Source organism: Haliotis asinina, chromosome 3, assembly GCF_037392515.1.
Source record: "Haliotis asinina isolate JCU_RB_2024 chromosome 3, JCU_Hal_asi_v2, whole genome shotgun sequence".
Classification (NCBI taxonomy): Eukaryota; Metazoa; Mollusca; class Gastropoda; order Lepetellida; family Haliotidae; genus Haliotis; species Haliotis asinina.
Window position 1 is genome coordinate 71286327 of NC_090282.1, and position 19147 is coordinate 71305473.

At 39.3% G+C, this 19147-nt stretch overlaps 1 protein-coding gene across 1 annotated transcript; it reads left to right on the top strand.

Annotated features, from left to right (window-relative positions):
- Positions 1-17373: 17373 nt before the first annotated feature.
- Positions 17374-18824, top strand: LOC137277055 (probable G-protein coupled receptor 139). The gene has a single exon (XM_067808717.1). The coding sequence runs from the start codon at positions 17374-17376 to the stop codon at positions 18511-18513; it is 1140 nt and encodes a 379-aa protein (XP_067664818.1). The 3' UTR covers positions 18514-18824.
- Positions 18825-19147: the final 323 nt, after the last annotated feature.

Here is a 19147-nt window from a genome sequence, read left to right on the forward strand (position 1 = left end):
ATACTAGTATTTAAACGATCTACAATCCTGTCGTCAAAGGACAGTGTAAGAATTAGGCTGTCACTTTCTATTTAAAACTAGCTCGAAAGCTTATTCAGCAACCAACGTTAGGGCAACATACAGGGAACATTTACTACTAACATGAAACCCAAAGACATCAGTAGTTGTGAAGACAAACAAGAATCTTTGAGGGAGCCAGTATATACTGTTGTCTACCAATCGACTGTTGGAATGTTAAAGGCGAGTATCTTTATTCTGTGAGCGTTTCGGAGTGAAGGAGTAAGATAGTGCATGTACAATGAAACCTGTCTAAACCGGCACCCGGCAGTACCGCAATATAATGGCAGTTTAGACTGGGTGTCGAATTAGACAGCGACATCAATATAAAAGTATTATCCATAAATGTATGTCATTGTGTGCGTCACATCTTAATACCTTTCAAAGATTATGAGGTAATGTTGAAAAAATTTCGACATTTTGAGTGTTACAGTTTCCACATTATTAAATAACTGTGACGTGTTGGACGTAACACAAATTGAATCACAACCACATAGTTGAAATGTGATTGTCTAGGGAGGTGACACCTCATGCGCTGTCCCAGAATTATGCCTCCGACTTCTTGTGGGTGATATAACTACTGCTAAAACACTGTACGTAAAACACGTCAAACGTAATCGTTGTGCCCTTATTACCGCCACAACACAGTCATAATTATGGAACATATATATACTTATAATAATAAATAAATATAATATAATAAATATATTTATCTCCGGAAACTTCTTGGTGGGTTCGACTAGGAAGTGTTTCCCGGGAGAAGTATTACCAGCCTGACTGTATGTGCCGGGATCACCCGAACCCTCTATGCTGCATTTCTATCGTAATCTGTAAATAATATATTTGTACCTTGGACGTCGAATTCTTACTATCGAGGAAACTAATGCCTAATAGTGTTAGTAAAGGATTTCATCAGAAGGACATTTACACTACATCAATAGACTTTGCTCGCTTCTATTATGATGTTTAGACAGACAGAGCGAAGTCCACTGACTGGTTTCTCAGGTTTCTAACTAGTCAGGAATAAAGCAACATGCACCTTGAGACTTGAATATGCAAGTCTGTGTTTGGAGTACAGTTACAAGTGTTTGGAAACAGAAACAGGGTATGGTGTTATTTAGAAGGCATGAAAAGCTAGCACTAGTTGGGAGGCAGGGATAAAATACGTTCGTATGGAAGCATTGAGTGGAGTGATGTGATAGACGGCACGGAAAAGAAGTGTGTGTTAGGAGACAGGGATAGTGCTGCATGATCATGGAAGCAGAAAAAGGAGTCGTGTGTTAGATGGTACGTTTAAGTAACAGGAAACTAGAACATTGTAGCATGCGTTGGGAAGCAGACAAAGAGCTCATGTGTTCCACAGTATGTGTACGCTGCAGCATGTGCTACGGGGCAAGCATACTGTAGCATGCGTTTGAAAGCAGACAAAGGGTTCATGTGTTCCACAGTATGTGTAAGGTAGAGCATGTGCTAAGAGGCAAGCATGCTGTCACATGCGTATGGAAGCAGACAAAGGGCGCATGTGTTCCACAGTATGTGTAATGTGCAGCATGTGCTAAGAGGCAAGCATACTGTAGCATGCGTTGGGAAGCAGACAAAGGGCTCATGTGTCCCACAGTATGTGTAAGGTGCAACATGTGCTAAGAGGCAAGCATACTGTCGCATGCGTTTGGAAGCAGACAAAGGGTCCATGTGTCCCACAGTATGTGTAATGTGCAGCATGTGCTAAGAGGCAAGCATACTGTAGCATGCGTATGAAAGCAGAACAAGAAATGTCAAAGACAGCATTGGTAAGTAGCATGTGTTAGGAGGCTGAAGAAAAATAGCATACGTTTGGAAGCAGACGAAGGGGTCATTTGTCAGACGGAATGGGTAAGAAGCATGTATTAGGAGTCAAGAATATTGAAGCATGCGTCTGTATGCAGACAAATGAGACATGCGTCATTAAGAAGGCGCTAATACCATGTGTTAGGAGGCTGCAAAAACGGTAGTATGAGTTGGGATTAAAATTATATTCTGTAGTTTTGCTTGAATTCGCCAAATGCCTATCAAACTTTGATGAAAGTTTCGCAGTCTTTTAGGCCATGACATCGATGACAGACCCTTTCACGACATATTTGTATATTTCACGACACATCGAATTTAGCAGGGACGGACGAGAATATGTAGGGCAAATCAATACTTGCTAATCTGGTGCACCTGCTACGGATATAAACGTGCATCAATACTGGTCAATGCATCACACATTCTTCGTCAAGAAATACATGAACTGTATGAAAGGTTATCTGTGTTTATCTACTCACATTGACGCAATGTCGTGACACAGCCATTTAATCCTGAAGCTCAATCAGAAATAATAGCCTGCAAACGTATCCGCCACGTCAAGATAAATCAGACTTCGATAACTGGAATATCAAGGATGATTCAGATAGAATAAGGGTCTCAAATGCGGATCTGTAGTCAGGTTGTACGAAAAGCGTGACTGGACGGGCAAAATCAAATCTTGAGTGACCACAAATCGTCACCGAAATGCCTTTATGACTTTTGAACCTGTGGGGCAGTTGAAGGTCATTGTTTCGTGAACATTTCTTTGTTCTACACTGTGTGATATTGATACATATTCATGATATAGTCATAATCTTAAATTGACTGATGTTATGATGGGAGGGTGATGATCTTTCTTCACTTATCCCATGTATGGAATTCTCCAAACATCGGGGATCAGCCATTATACCGTTGAACAGGCTCTGACATTCGGGATCGTATGCATGATCAAATGACGTAAAATGATCTTATCTATGGGTTATATTGACAAATGTTATTACATCCTGAATTTAGTTGTCTTGGAGAAAAGCATGAACTGCATCCATTCATCATTTTGGGTATGGCAGGGAACAACAGAGCGAGGAGTGAGTGAGTGAGTTTAGTTTTACGCCTCACTCAGCAATATTCCAGCTATATGGAGGCGGTCTGGAAATAATCGAGTCTGGACCAAACAATCCAGTGAGCAACAACATGAGCATCGATCTGCGCAATTCGGAACCGATGACATGTGTCAACCAAGTCAGCGAGCCTGACTATCCGATCCCGTTAGTCGCGTCTTACGACAAGCACAGTCGCCTTTTATGGCAAGCATGGGTTCCTGAAGGCCTATTCTACCACGGGACCTTCACGGGTCACAGAGCGAGGATAACTAGTTGGGGCAATGTATTTTTTCCATGTAGATTACTATTGTACAATGACTATCACAAAGTGTATTTTACAAAAGTAGTAATAAATGATACTGTCCCTCTTTGCACTTGTGTACACACGTTGTTTACCGAAATTCAATTCGGAGATAAATTAGGTACTGTGTTGGGAAATAATATGAATGTTATGGAGAATTGATAGTCTCTAAATTTCATGAGGAACTGAACGCGTAGTTCTCACAAAAAGACTTGTTAATGCGCTGTGAAACAGCCTAAAACCAGATGAGCATCAATCCAGATTTGATGCCGTCTGATGTTTCTGAACAACCAATCAAAATCCAGTATTTTCTTCACTCATAGTAGAATATCGTTTAAAGGGACATTCCAACTGTCAAATTCCATACACTATCAAGTACGTTTTCTGTAAATACCACATCTCGTGGTTTTAGTAGGTGGTAATGGTTATTAGGCACGCCAACGATGATATATATTTCCTGCTCACAAGTAGTCCTGTATTTCAGTTTCTGGCTGTGCTTGATGTATGAGACGCATATACAACGATGTTATCTGTTGACTCTGCTGATTATCATCCTTGGTATGTCACAATGTTCGTGGGTTCCCCTAAGTAGAACATATCATATAGCTTCATTTATTTGTGACTTGTGCCTATATTTTGCTAACTCAGTGTCAAATAGTGGGCTTGCCACCGTAAATACAACTCTGATTTGTCAACGCACACGCATCACATATAAATATATAATTAACTTTACATTATGACACAAGTTTGAACATAGTACACGGACTGTGCAGTGAGGAGGAATTGTAATGCAAATTATAAACCTTGTAGGAAGAAGCACGATTAGCAGATGTCGTTATACCTATGTTTCATTGTTTCAGCATTGTTTCCTTGCTTTGTTGTTTCTGCAACTTACACTGAGTGACAATTACCGGATTGTCTTGTCCAGGCCCGGTTTGTTTACAAATAATAATACTATTTTTGGCGCCAAGAATCCAGTGTGATGCTGCCATCTTACATTCCAGTCGTTCAAAGCCGCTACTGAGCGCCAATCTAAGAGGTCCGTACATCCACTTCTCAAGTACCCATCTTACTGGATAGACTGGGTGCAATGTGGACGAAGTGCCGTGCCTATGGACACAACATAGCATTTTTCTGTGTCTCCATCGGGATTCGAATCCGAACCTTTGGTGTGCGTAGGAGACCAGCATGCTTACTACTACTCCATTTTGGTACAAACAAACATCATCACACAGCTGTAACATCTGCCAATGATATAGTCACACTTGTACAATGAACTCAGCGTTTGACATAGATTGTGAATGTGGACAGTGTTCAAATGAAGTTCTTCGTTGTTGTGAGTTGAAGGGCTTACGATTGTTCAATATCATATAAGTTTCTAAGACATATGAGTTTCTAGACATAAAGCTACAAGTCGCACATGGATTGAGAACTCGTGACATTTATCTCGGTGGGAAGCAAATACTATGTACGAAGATATTAATCTGAATAACTGATAACATCTATTGAACACATGCTTACCAGTGTTCAAAACAACCTTAGCTAAGATCAACCTTAAACACTAAGGTTAGAGTTACGATCACCTTAAGAAAAAGATACCCCCGTTGCACAAAACAACGTTAGGACAACCTTAACTCGGACTTCCACCGTAGCCATAACCTTAACTAAGTCTGAACTCTTCAGCGCTGGAGTAATGGAAGCGTCTCTAGTTACCACGTCAGTTCAGCATGTCCAGTAGCCTTCCGTCTCAGTATACTCTCTACTTCCTAAAACATCTCCCAATCTCGTTGTATAAAATATAAACAGCAACCATATTCCCTTCCCAACCTCAGAGACGCTAATGTTGGGTCAGACCAACCTTAGCAACGGAATGCTAACCTTAGTAAGGTCTAGGGTTGTAATCGTAGAGGTGAGGTTGACCTTCAGAGAAAAGGTTGTTTTGAACAATGGACCACAGCTCCATATCTGTTTACCCTGAATTGTAAACCAAAAGTTACTGTGTTTATCTGATTGGTTGAAAAACATGATTAAATGGTATTAGATTCCCGGAAACTGGAAGACTATTCACCGCGTATAGACAGGTAAACAATTGTTTTGTTGTGTCATCAACAGTGGTGACGTCATTCAAATCATATTGTGACGTAAAGTTAGAATGACGTCACAAATGAGCAACTCCAGATGCTACCATGAGAACCAGCTGAAACGGCCAGCTGATGACACTTCACTGCTGTGTCCGTATTCGATGTAAACGAGTGCAGACACTAAAACCCCTTTGGTTTACTTTTGTGTTTACAATGTCGATAAACATCATGTGTTGGCCAATTTCCGGGTGTTATTGAGTATTTGAAGCACGGGAATATTTCATTTGAAACCTCCGGCTGTGTTAGTGGAATCCATCGCCACAGAATATTGACCAGATTCGACTATGTCATCAAACAGGGTCCGTCGGTTCCAAATGCATTCCCGTGCTTCAAATACTCAATAACACCCGGAAATTGGCCAACACATGATGGTCAGCCGGAGGTTTCAAATGAAATATTCCCGTGCTTCAAATACTCAATAACACCCGGAAATTGGCCAACACATGATGTTTATCTCCTAAGTGCAGTTCCATGAAACGCTATATATGCGCAGTAACTATAGCAGAGCTATCCTTTCTTGGTATTTAGTGAACACTGACTGCTGCTGATTACTGTTACACGTGAATACACACTATGTGTTTTAATGTTTATCATCATGTCATAGTGGAATAACAGAGATTACTTGAGATCGAGGGAAACTGCTGTGTCGGTTATGTTACTAATAATATTTCGAGCAATCCCCGAAGTTGTATCACTGCAATTAGTGCAGTGGGTAAATACGTGGGTTGTAGGGATTTCTTCGTGTTTGTTTTGTAGGTTGGTTTCAATTCCTGGCAGCGATGATCGATGACCGATTACCGACCAGATGTGATAAGCGACTCATGTGGCATGGTGAAACGTGTTCAAGAACGGTGTAGCTATCTGACATATGTCAGTGACCTAGAACTAGCTGCTACCTGGTGCTTTTCCCTAATAGACTAATGATAATACGTCCTCTGTGGCACTAGGGTGTAATGTTAAATGTAATGAAAGCTTCAACAAAGTGTTCAAATATTTGTATGCGTGTTGATAAGACTATGCGCTAGACAACTTCCTGCCTCACGCTTTCACATTGTAGACTGTGTTAATTGTAGATGGTAGTGCAAACACTATTACTATTTACAAGAGGCTAATACGTCAGGCATTTAGTTACGAATGTTATCTGTCACACATTACCTATGTACTCATCGACATTCCAGTTTTCCTGAGATGGTATGTAAGTCCCAAAACATTCATAGTACATTAAAACCTTCCACTGTTTTTAATCGTACATGTGCTAATATTTTTCATTTTTGGCTAGATTTGTCTGCATTGCTAACAGCTGAAGGGATGGTGTAAATCCAGCTAGGGCCCATGCAGGGAAAGCTTGTACTGTAAGTCTCCCTATCCCTAATATGGTGATCTACCTTCAGTTGTTGGCGGTCTTGTCCGCATACTTATAAATAACGGTGATATGCTAGTTGGTTTTACTGTCCTTCGTTGACAGATTTTGATAAGTTACATGTATTTCTGGTGGATTTACCACTTGTTTTAATCACGATATGGCTGAAATATTGCCGATGTGACTTTAGATTTTAACTCGCTCCTCGTTCTCATTCCAATATATCGGTTGCTCTTGGTCGTGGTCAACAAAGCTCATGTTACTTGTCACTTCATTAACTTGTCAAGTTTCAGGCCGCTGTCGAATTGCACAATTACCGATGGGTCAGGTGGTGGTACCACGATGTTTCTTTCTCTAAAACGTGTGCAGGTGCTAACGGTACAGGGCAGGGCAGAAATATGTTTAATTAGGTACCCTAACTATTGTCTCCATATATAGTAGCAATGGACACACACTAGTGTAATTATTGTTTCATGGACTTGAGTATGGCTGCAGCACATGGTTAACCGAAAACATCAATAATAGTACAGCTATGAAATCAGAAACAAATGCATTCTCATCTTGTAAATTCCCTCCATAAAATCAGTGATGGAGTCGCCGATGGAAGGGATGGAAGATATTGCAAGGAAGGAAGTTTATATTTCCGTTCTACTTGCTGAAGATCCGAAGTAGAACAGATCTTCAATAACCCATGCTTGCCATAAAAGGCGACTTAGCCTGTGATAAGGGGCGACTAACGGGATCGAGTGGCCAGGTCCACTGACTTGGTTGACACATGCCATTGGTTCCCAGTTGCGCAGATCGATGCTAATGCGGTTGATCACTGGATTGTCTGGTCCAGACTCGATTCTTTTCAGACCGCCACCATATACTAGTAGCTGGAATATTGCTGAGTGCGACGTCAAACTGAACTCACTCACTGTAGATGGTGAAGCACTGAATCACCATGAGTCGTTTACATGTTACGAGCTGTGTGGGAGACAAATGTTCCGACTGAAATCACGCTGTAAAAATTCCAGTCACTAAACACTCCTAATAAATGGGACACACAAATGTTATCACACAGAGTCCTGTGAAATTTTTAATGTGTTAATTGCACTTTAAGACCTAATGAAACCTTTGTTAATGCCAAAGTGAAACTCATGAATACTTAGTCCACGCAATGATTAATATCATCTCTACTTGCGTGAGATGCATACGACAATCTTATGAATAAGCGACTTTTACAAATGTAATACTAGGTAAAGGCATACACTTACAAGAAAAAACCCAAAACATTCTTAAAACGTTTTGAAACATATCACTATGTCCTTTGTTGTTATCTGTGATTACTTGTGTAAACAATAGACAGGTGAAGTAATGCCTTGTTGTTGGACTGTTTGTTGTTATCTGTGATTACTTGTGTAAACAATAGACAGGTGAAGTAATGCCTTGTTGTTGGACTGTTTGTTGTTATCTGTGATTACTTGTGTAAACAATAGACAGGTGAAGTAATGCCTTGTTGTTGGACTGTTTGTTGTTATCTGTGATTACTTGTGTAAACAATAGACAGGTGAAGTAATGCCTTGTTGTTGGGCCGTTTGTTGTTATCTGTGATTACTTGTGTAAACAATAGACAGGTGAAGTAATGCCTTGTTGTTGGACTGTTTGTTGTTATCTGGCGTTGGTCCAGCATCAGGGATGCGGAGACGATTTCATCAGCCTGGTTTTCATTATTTGTAACTGCCACTAGTTCCTGCAGACCACAAACAGGCACCCTTATATTAATCAGCGTGCGATGGAGATTTACATTCTTTGAAGAAGTGATCTTCTCACGGATAACTAACAATAACAACAGAGTATATAACTTGGGACACGAGTTTCTCTTTGACTGTCGTGTCAGTTTGGTTAATCAAGCGTGTCTTTATTTACATCTTTGCTGCAGAGCAAATGTCGATATTTGACGATGCTTCCAATGAGGTACCTGCGGAGACTAGGTCCCTAACAACCTACACATGGATCATGTAATCAATCTGGTGTCGTATCCCGCTGTTCATATTATCGATCACTAGACTGTCTGGTCTATAATCGATTTGGTACACACTAACGTGATTACTGAGCTGATTTACGTAAGATAAGTGCAGGCCCTTCTCCTCACAAATGAATGAATGAATGAATGAATGAAACAGACTAAATTGTCAATGATCATCCATGAGACTTCGAAACTGGGGTTTGAACAAGTGTATAATTAGTGTATAATACAGGATGCGAAACGTACAGCTGCCTCTCTGTTTATGTATTAATCTCACCTTCATGTTAAATACTTTAGTTTCATTGGTCAGTGACGCTTTAACAAGTTACCCCTCGTAGGAGGAGTACAACTGGAAAATATATTGCCCGCCGCCACGGTAACCGCAAAACTTTCTGCCGAGAAGCTGTATCGTTAACCATAGTTTGACGTCATAATATGACGCATGCAGTGCATGAACTTCTAAAACAGTTCGAGTAGCTTTTTTCGTTTTTGTGTTCACTATGTACACATTTATTACATCGAATTTCGCAGCTTTATTCAAACAGGTTCACACAATGAATCGTTGTTTACAGCAGCATGGGACGTCTGTCTTCCACATGTATGGGGCTGTTGTGTTTGAATCAAACATGGTGCTAGTGTGAATTAGCACTTTTGTTTTTCTCTGTTGTGACAGTGTTTCCTTTCACTCAGGCTCAACGAAGATTGATTCAGCTGCTCGAGTGTTTCTTCTAACATGTTATTGAGAGTACACACTAGACACACAGGACGTATGATTTACCTTAGACAATAAATGACCTCACCATGTTTAAGTCCATATATGACCGTCATATTTTAGAGTGTTTCCATACGTTTCGTTTGTAGGATATAAATGCTTACCTTTGATTTCCCAGGAAATGAAAGGGCTTGTAATGAACCTTCGTATTTACAAAAGCCGCTATTGGCAAACTGCGTGCGGAAGTAATTAATCATTTGCTAGTCGATATTGTCACCTACACGTTTATAAGTTGTTCATTGATATGATGTTTAGCAATACGCGGGTTTCTTATCTGAAAACTGCATTTGAAAATAACGTAGTGCTGTATTACAACAAAATGAGTTTGGCAAGAGTGTCCAATAAGACTGCAAGACACTTTCATCTTCTGATGGTATAGACTATGGCCGCAGTCATGATGTAACGATTTCTTTGCAGATATTTTCCACATGAATGTATTGGGAAAATTACTGTCTGCTGGAACTGGCCAATGAAACGGTTTGGCAAAACAGTGACAGATGATCTGGAAAGTCACCATTAACATTTCACTCGTATGTTTGAAACTGTTCCCTGACGTGTGGGAGGTGTGCGTGGATAGTCTAGTAATTAATGCGTTCGCTCATCACCCAGAAAGGCCGGGTTTGATTCCCCATATGGGTACAATTTGTGTAACTCATTTCAGGTATCCGACGCCGTTATTATAAAGTGTGTTATACTGGAAGATTGCTAACAGTGTCATAGATCAACACTGCAGTGTATAAGTTGTTGATGGTCTACGGCGCCTTTAGTGTTAGAGTTGTAAAACTCACACTGGTTGGAATGTTGCCAGTCCAGAGATTCCTGGATTAAGGAAAATCATAAGGCAAATAAGAGGAGAGAAACCCGCCTGAGGAATTCAAATGAGGCTAAACGCCAAAAGAAATGAAACGCTCCCACCTTAATGATGGAAGTACAACAATATACATGTAGGTATGTTCAGCCGGTGTTATGGTGTATGGACATCCACTTCATGGTCTATCTACGGTGATCCAGTCTGTGTGCAGTGATGAATCATATAGCCGTGATACAGTGGAATCCGAGAACGTTGGCGACAACTTGTACGTCGTTATACATCGACCCCATCTGCACCAATGGTTCTTACTCTTCAGCTGTTAACCGTAGCATATTAATTTTTTCGTGCCTGTGTATCATATCATGCATTCTAGTCTCTCTTTACACCCTAGAGAATATTTCGTCCCTGGAACTAATGTGATACAGCTACTGCTTGTCTTGATGATTGATATTTCTAAGTGTAGACGGAACGTGAGACCGTTACTTTGCAATCAAAAGTTTTAACACAGACAATTTTATGTGCTCTTAAACACCTTTTCACAATATCAAACACGCGTTTTACTTATTTTCACAAACGCAAATCAGCAGAAATGTTTTCAAACAGTGAAATCATAGGATTGATTCTTTTTCAGTTTTACACGTTCTACAACCTTTCGATTCTTCGTTTTAATCGTTTGAAAATTGAGACTTTAAATGGTTTATCTTTGTCTCAGAGCTATATTTGTTTTCTCGGCATGGTTGAAAATAGGACAATTTAAGCCTTATGAAAAAAAATAAGTATGAATGCATTTGAGAAATCTGTTTCATAATTTGTATAAAGCTGTGTTGGTCCGCTTTCTTGTAAACTAATGCCTTCTAAAATATCTTGGATAGTTTTTTTCAGTAATTCACTTTTCATTGTTGAACTAATGTGATTATGAAAGCTTTACGCGTTGTTTATCAACGTTTTCGATCTAAATGGATCATTGTGGCGGTCTGCAAATAATCTAGTCAACACAATGGATTCCTGTAATGGATATAAAGTCTTAGAGCAATGTCAAACTCTGGTACAATATCAGGTCATCACCTAAACCACTGAAACTGTCCACCTGATTACTCCATTCATCATATGATGATAGGAATCTATTCCATCATCCATTGTAATATTCCGGTAACATCACGGCGGGGAGAACAAGAAATTGGCTTCATATGCTGTACACATGTCGTAAACCCAACCCGGATCTTGGCGTTACGAGCGAACGATGTAACCAAACTAGGATACCACGCCGCACTTGTGATAAAACTGAAAATCGTCTGTACCCTGACATCACGATATATAATGTCTTATATGCCAAACCTGGATGAAACAATGGGGTTTGTTTTTACTTCAGTCAGAAACCGACCTTTTCCAAACTATTTTCCACTATTACCTTGAATATTTGATCAGTCTAGGCTATTATTAAGCTCAGGAAACGCAATTATTTTGATGCTATAATTCAGGAGCTTCACGGCAAAGAGCATCCATACATTATTTGTGAGCCATTACTGAAGGCTCAATATCCATAACAATGAACGTCGTATCTTTTCAAACCAATGTAAACTGTATGTCCGAGTAATTAGACTTCATTGTTTCCTGTCATGTGCAGGAACTACGACATTCATTATAATAGTTATTCTCTTTGGATCGTGCTTGATGTCACATTTGATAAAAGTGTCTGAAACCTTATAATACATCAGCAGTCAATCTGGAAAGCTGATTGATAAACAAAACTTATTCTTTATTATTCATGATCATACACTTCTCTCGGAGCTTTTCGATGCCTTGATCTGGGTTCACTCATAATCATGACTCACTTTATTACTCGCAATATGATTCATTTTTGGTTGGTCCCGATTCTTGGCAATAACGGCTAACTTTACATGTACGAGGCTCCTTATACATGCATTATAGGCAACGTGCTTCCAGAGCCATTGATATCTCCGTATGTGTCTAAGTTGAAAACAATACCTTACACGAGAAATGTATACGAATGCGAGTAGTGAGTGAGTGAGATGGTTTTTACGCCGCGTTTACCAATATTCCAGCATTATCACGGCGGGGTAGATCAGAAATGGGCTTCGTACATTGCACCCATGACTTAGAGTAAGGGCAGGAGTAACAAATATATATTTAACATGTTGTATGAAATTAAGTAGATTAACAACACAACACAGATTTCAACAAAGTAACTTCAGACGCAAACACTGACAAACTCCAACAGATTTCGTAATGTGAGCTTGTAGAGGTATGTGTTTTCCTTCTTATATTGTCTACATGTTTAGCCTATAGCTCTTCTAGAACGTTCCACATTTGACTCTAAAAGCCTCGAAATACAATAAGCCCCACGCAACTGTTAATTAGCTGTATTTATTCCCTGACAACTATCCTTTGTTAAAATACGATATCATACCCACAAGAATGTAATACCGCTCTAACACTGCCAGCAATAGATTTCACTGCCACATAATACCGAATATTATGAGCAACAAAACTATTACTTCTGACAACTGAAGATATTCAAATCAATTGTGTAAAACACGTGCTTTCAAACTTTTTGTTCTTTAAAAATTAAAACCTTTTAAGCTTTTAGATTTATAGACTATCATTCTTTTCAAGTGACTAGGAACTTCAAAGCAGCTTCAAAGCTTGTAGCCAATAGTGTGCAAACAATATTTCTTGATTTGTCCACTTATATAAATGCTATTTATTCGTTATCGATCGCGTGTGTAGATTATCTTAAAACCGGGATTAAATGTTTTGTGAAATAGCATTGTAACGTTGTGGACTTGGTATCAAAATTCATTGCACAACTGTCCGATCGTAATTCTATTTATTTATGACATGGCCATCTTAATAGACAACTATGGCTCCAAACCTGAAAACCGTATCATTCGCCATTAAATGGTTTTTTTGTGACATCCATGTTGACATGTTAAAAGTTTCTAAATCTTCTCTTCACATGCTGCTGCAGTTTATGGAGAACTTGTTGTCCATCCGAAAAGAACTAACGCTAATCGTTTGTTTACTTTGTATGAACCACATTTATGACCCTCTCATTTGTTCAAAATAACGTACATCAATGACATGTCCACACACACACACACACACACACACACACACACACACACACACACACACACACACACACACACACACACACACACACACACACACACACACACACACACACACACACACACACACACACACACACAAATTCCATTGCCGGTAGGTAAGTTCATGAACATCGATTTTTACTGTTTTAAGCGAGGTGTGTAGAATAGTTACACCGAATGTCAGTGACGGGTTTTGCTCTTAAGTTCTTGTGTTGTGTTATTCAATCATTGCAATGTATATATACATACGTCCAATTTTGTTATTATCAGCTCCTGAAGCATTTACCAGAATCATGTCTAGAAACTCTCTTACATATTTTGATGACATTTTGACATCTGGGAAATGTCCTAACCCATCGGGTAAAGTTATAATTGTCCCTATCCCTAATCTCTAGACATGGACGTGGTCATACTGATCCTTCAAATTATAGACCAATGTCACACACTAGCTGCCTTTGCAAAACCATGGAACGGATGGTCAATAATCGTCTTGTTTGGTACTTTGAAACCATTAATCTTCTGGCTGATATACACTGATTTTTTCAGTAAAAACGTAGAACCATTGATCATTTAGTGCGTCTGAAATCTTTTTTTTTAAATTGCCATAGTTAATAGACAATACTCAGTGTCGATATTTTCCGAACAAGAAAAGGCATATGACACCAAATGGAAACATAGTATTTTAACTCAACTACCCTCATTCACTTATACAACTCATTCACTCCAAACTTGAGAATGGTGGCTCCATTGTACATGGGAGAGCATGTAAAAGCAACAATAAACTGTTAGATTCTATCCATCACCAAGGCTATAAGACTTTGTCGTGGATCTCTACGTTGAGGCGGATAAAGCATCTCTTACACAACGCATTATAAAATTATCCTTACAATATATTACAAAGCTATTTTTTCACAAGTCTAACCCAGCTTTCAACTTTGTCTTTAATCCCCACTACGAGGATGACACGTGAAGATTTGGGGTAGAATAGACCTTCAGCAACACATGTTTGCCATGAAAGGCACTATGCTTGTCGTAAGAGGCGACTAACAAGATCGGGTGGTCAGGCTGGCTGACTTTGTTCATGTTGTTGATCACTGGATTGTCTGGTCCAGACTCGATTATTTTCAGACCGCTGCCATATAGCTGGAATATTACTGAGTGCGGCGTAAAACTACTCACTCGCCCACTCCCTCACTCACTACACCATGCGATCTTCTGTTGTTCCATCTCTTGGGCATAGAATTGAACCATTCCTTTTTGCTGCCGGCATTGAGCTGGAGCATATATCTTGATGTCTTCTCCTCCTTGGCAGTTGGTTAGGTCCACAAGTTGACCTAACTCTAACACAGTTCAGGAAGTCAGAAACTAATGAATTACTATATAAACAAGAATATCATTAATTAAAAACAGATATAGCAATTACAAATCCTTATTTACAGATGGGTTCAAGGGTGGTGGCATAGTCTCGTGTGCCACTGTCATTGGATCCAGAACAGCCTCTTCTAGATTACCGGACAACAGCTCTATATTTACCGCTGAAGCAAACGACATATTAAATATATTCAAAGGCATCCAAAACAGAAACAACATATTATCTATTCTGACTCTCTTTCTTGTCTTGAGGCACTTAAAAACTTACTTGTAAACATCCAGTTTTAATAGAAATTATTGAATTAAATAATGATCTTGCTACTGACCAATGTGGCATCGTCTTTTGTTGGTGACCCAGCCACGTTGGCATATATGGGAACACAATGACCTTGCTGCCAAGGCAGCACTCAACAAATCTGTGGCACCACTCCTTATTCCATACACTGATTACAAGGCTAGCATTAGAACCTACATCCCTGATCTAATGCAGACGAAGTGGGATACCCAAGCAGAAATATATAAATAACATGAAATAAAACCCTATATAGATTACACCTACTTGGGTTGTCAGTCCAGATTTGAAGAGATCATCATGTGCGATGTCGTAATGACCATTCAAGATATACTCTTAACTATTTATTGAAGGGTGAGGATCCTCCGTTTTGCATCTCTTGTGATGAAAGAATCACAGCCAAGCATGCCTTGCTTCACTGTGTTGAATATTCCACCACTATGGATAATTAATACAATTCACGTTCCATGAAGGAGCTTGTTAGTAACTTAAGTTTTCATTTATTTGTTGCATTTATAAATATTTGTTGACTTATTTGTAAATATATAAATATTTTTTCATTGGATGTTTGAACTAGTAACTGAGATTATTAGTGGCTGTATCCTCGAGGGGGTTAACGTACCGTAAAAGTATTGTCCTCCCTACAGGATACACACGTTCAAGGTCATTCCAAGTAAATTTAAACGTTCCACCTTTGTAATCGTAGAACATGTGCATTTTTGATTTATAGTTAGATGTGTCTCAACTGCTAACGGCTGAGGGGTTGATGTAAATCTAGCTATGGTCCATGCATGAAGCAAATGTACTGTAAGTCCTTAGTGTGGTGATCTACCTTCAGTTGTTGGCCATATATAACGTGCTTTTGCCTTCTATTGTCCTCTATGGTTAAACTGTTTTAGATCTAGTTGCTAGTTTTACATTCGAATCTATGATAGTCTAGTTGTTTTACTGTCCTTCGCTGACAGTGTTTTACAAATTTCACGTCACGGTATGGTTGAAATATTGCCGATGTGAGGATACATTGTAACTCACTCACTCATATCCAACCATGGAAGAAAGCACACCATGTTGGTGCAGTCTCTAAATACGTTCTGTAGAATTCAGCTTCTATTTTTGGACTTTTGAGAATAGTCATTTGACAAAACAGACAAGGATCACTAATTTAAATATGCATGACCGTGAGGGATAGTGTAGAGGGGTGGTATGTTTGAAATGGACAGACTAAACATGGAATTAACTTTCAATGGTTGCAATCTGTACTTTCGTTTGCATACAAAAACAACGGATTGTATCAGCAAACAGGGTCATGAAAATGCTAGACAAGAAACTTTTTAGTGTTATAATAGTTCTCTTATTAGGCCTATATCAAACAAACTTCATACAGTTTCAATATCAAATAGCTTAAATACCAGGATTTTTGTCAATTATTCCACAAAATTGTTAATGGTGGAACGAGTGGGTTTTGTTTGGCGTGCTATCGAATGGGCTTTCATAACATCAAAGGTTCCGTAAAATCCAATTAATCAAAAATGTATAGAGGAGTCCTGCAAAAGTACCACCAAATCCCTGCTGCAAAAATAAATCACAGCACAGAAGACTTATCTGTCACAGAAAGTATTTCAGACATGCAACCAACACCATTCGGTGCATCAAATCTCAAAAACACAAAGCATTAATTTTGTTTAAATTTTGGGAACCTCCGAAAGAAACACATTCAATTCAGTCAAAACATTTGATGTTTAGCGCTTGAAACCATTATCCGAACTGACAACAAATCTGGGTACATGGACAAGAAATAGAAGCCTCGGGGAAACAGCTTGGTATGCATAAAGATTTAGAGTTACGAGCTTAATGTGGGATGAAAGACTGACTAGATCCGGGTGACAGATATTTACCTTCTTGGATAAACCTACGAGCAAAGGTATTAGTGCTGTCAAATAAATATTCAACCATAACTTCCTGATGTTACATCCGCAAGCAGTCAAGCTTTACCAGACTTTGGCATCTACATTAGAAAACCTTTGAGGTAAACACAAGATTTAGGCATATGCACTTTCATCGCAAGGTGTTTGATTGGCTTTACAACACTCAACACCTCAGTAAAGTTTTCCAAACAGTTTAGAATTTAGTCGGATCAAAGTAATTCTTATTTAGGATGTTCACATGTATTGACATGTTACGGTTCTTACGTTTCAGGATATGAACCTAACATCGACTGAAGGTATCAACTCAACCACAAGTTCTCCCAACAACCTGATCGAAGTACACACACTGGAAATCTTACTATGGGTATTAGAGAAACATGTGCCATTTGCAATTGCTGTCAACAAGTGTGTTACTCCAATCTGGTACGCTATCGGCACCATTGGCAACATCATGTCAGCAGCCATTTGGCTAAGCCCCCGCCTACGATCATTCAACAGTCCAGCCTACTATCTTGCATCTCTGGCAATCGCAGATGAAGTTTTCCTCATGCTGCACGTCTTCTATGAATTGGAGAACCCTTGGCTGATTGGTGCGCTTAATCTCAGTGGATGGTGTGAAATGTGGAACCTTCTATACATGGCAGCTCAATATACGTGTGTGCTACTGGTGTTTGCCTTCACGGTGGAACGATTCCTATCGATATGCCACCCCTTCAAATCAGAGAGGTTCAGCCGCACATCTCGCTCACCTAAAGTCATCGTGGCAATTGTCATGATATCGGTTGTATTTGCTACTCCACAGGCTTACTTCTGGCACGTCACAAGCTATTCAGAATGTCAGCTGCGACACAGTGAAAAAGCTCAGGGTGAAAAGTCATTTTATTATATCTGGTCCTGGGGCTCAGAGATGATTATGTTTGGAATTGTTCCCATTTTGGTTCTGTTTGCAAACATCTGTGTTCTGAGAAAGATGCGACATGTTGGCCAGTTGAAGATGAAGGACACCACAACCATCTCAACCGCTAATATGAGATACTTGTCCACGACCATCACGCTGTTGTGGGTGTCATTTTTTCTCATCTTTACGACTCTCCCAGTCACCATCACATTTGCTATTCAAAACAGGATAACACTTGGTCCAAACCTACCCCTTCAGGAAATGGCTGAGAACTCAACATGGCAATCCTACTTCTCCTATTACACAGCAAGAACTATAATAAAAGAAATAGGCATGTGTCATCACGTATGTAATATATTCATCTATTGCCTAACAAGTAAACGATTTCGACGCAGAGTTGCACATATTCTCTGTGGGCCTTTGGAATGTTCAAAAAACTCAGGTCGTGAAGAGTCTTGGAGAAATCCAAGCCCATTGTTGAAGGATACAACAAAGATTTGTCTCAATTCAAGATAAACATTTTTAAAACTTATCTTGCCATTTGACTGAATTGCTCACTGCCTACAATGGACGTTTCTAAAGCGCTAATTGAAGACCATGCGGAAGTATTTAAAAAAAATGAGGTCTTTGATGCCAGACATATTGACACGGTTGCCTTTGGCTCTGAACCATTGCTTCATGAAAATTAGCCTCTTCACTTCAGTTCGAATTACAGTAATGGATGTTTATTATGCTTCAGATAATTTATCCACTTTTGACAAGTGTAATGATCACAACTGACTTGCGTTGATGAAATGGAAGTATATGGAATCGGGAAATGGATTAAACAAGCAGCATTGTGTGTAAATAACAGAAAACTTTACACGAATTCGTAAAGAAATGGATTCTTCACTTTTTCTACTCTTTCCGTTACCTGTTTTGAAGGAGTATATACTTGGCGAATTACCGTCGTGCATTCCATCTTGTTATTGTTCATTCCATTCATTCTCACAGCTGATTTAATATAATTCTCTACATTACCTGTGTTTCAAATTCATATATGTTTGATGTTTGATTTCATTTCTGTTTCCTTTCCTGTGTTTAAGTAATAGTATTGTTTTAGGTGTCTTACAAGTATTTCCGTTTGAAATAAAGGTTACAGTTCAAATAA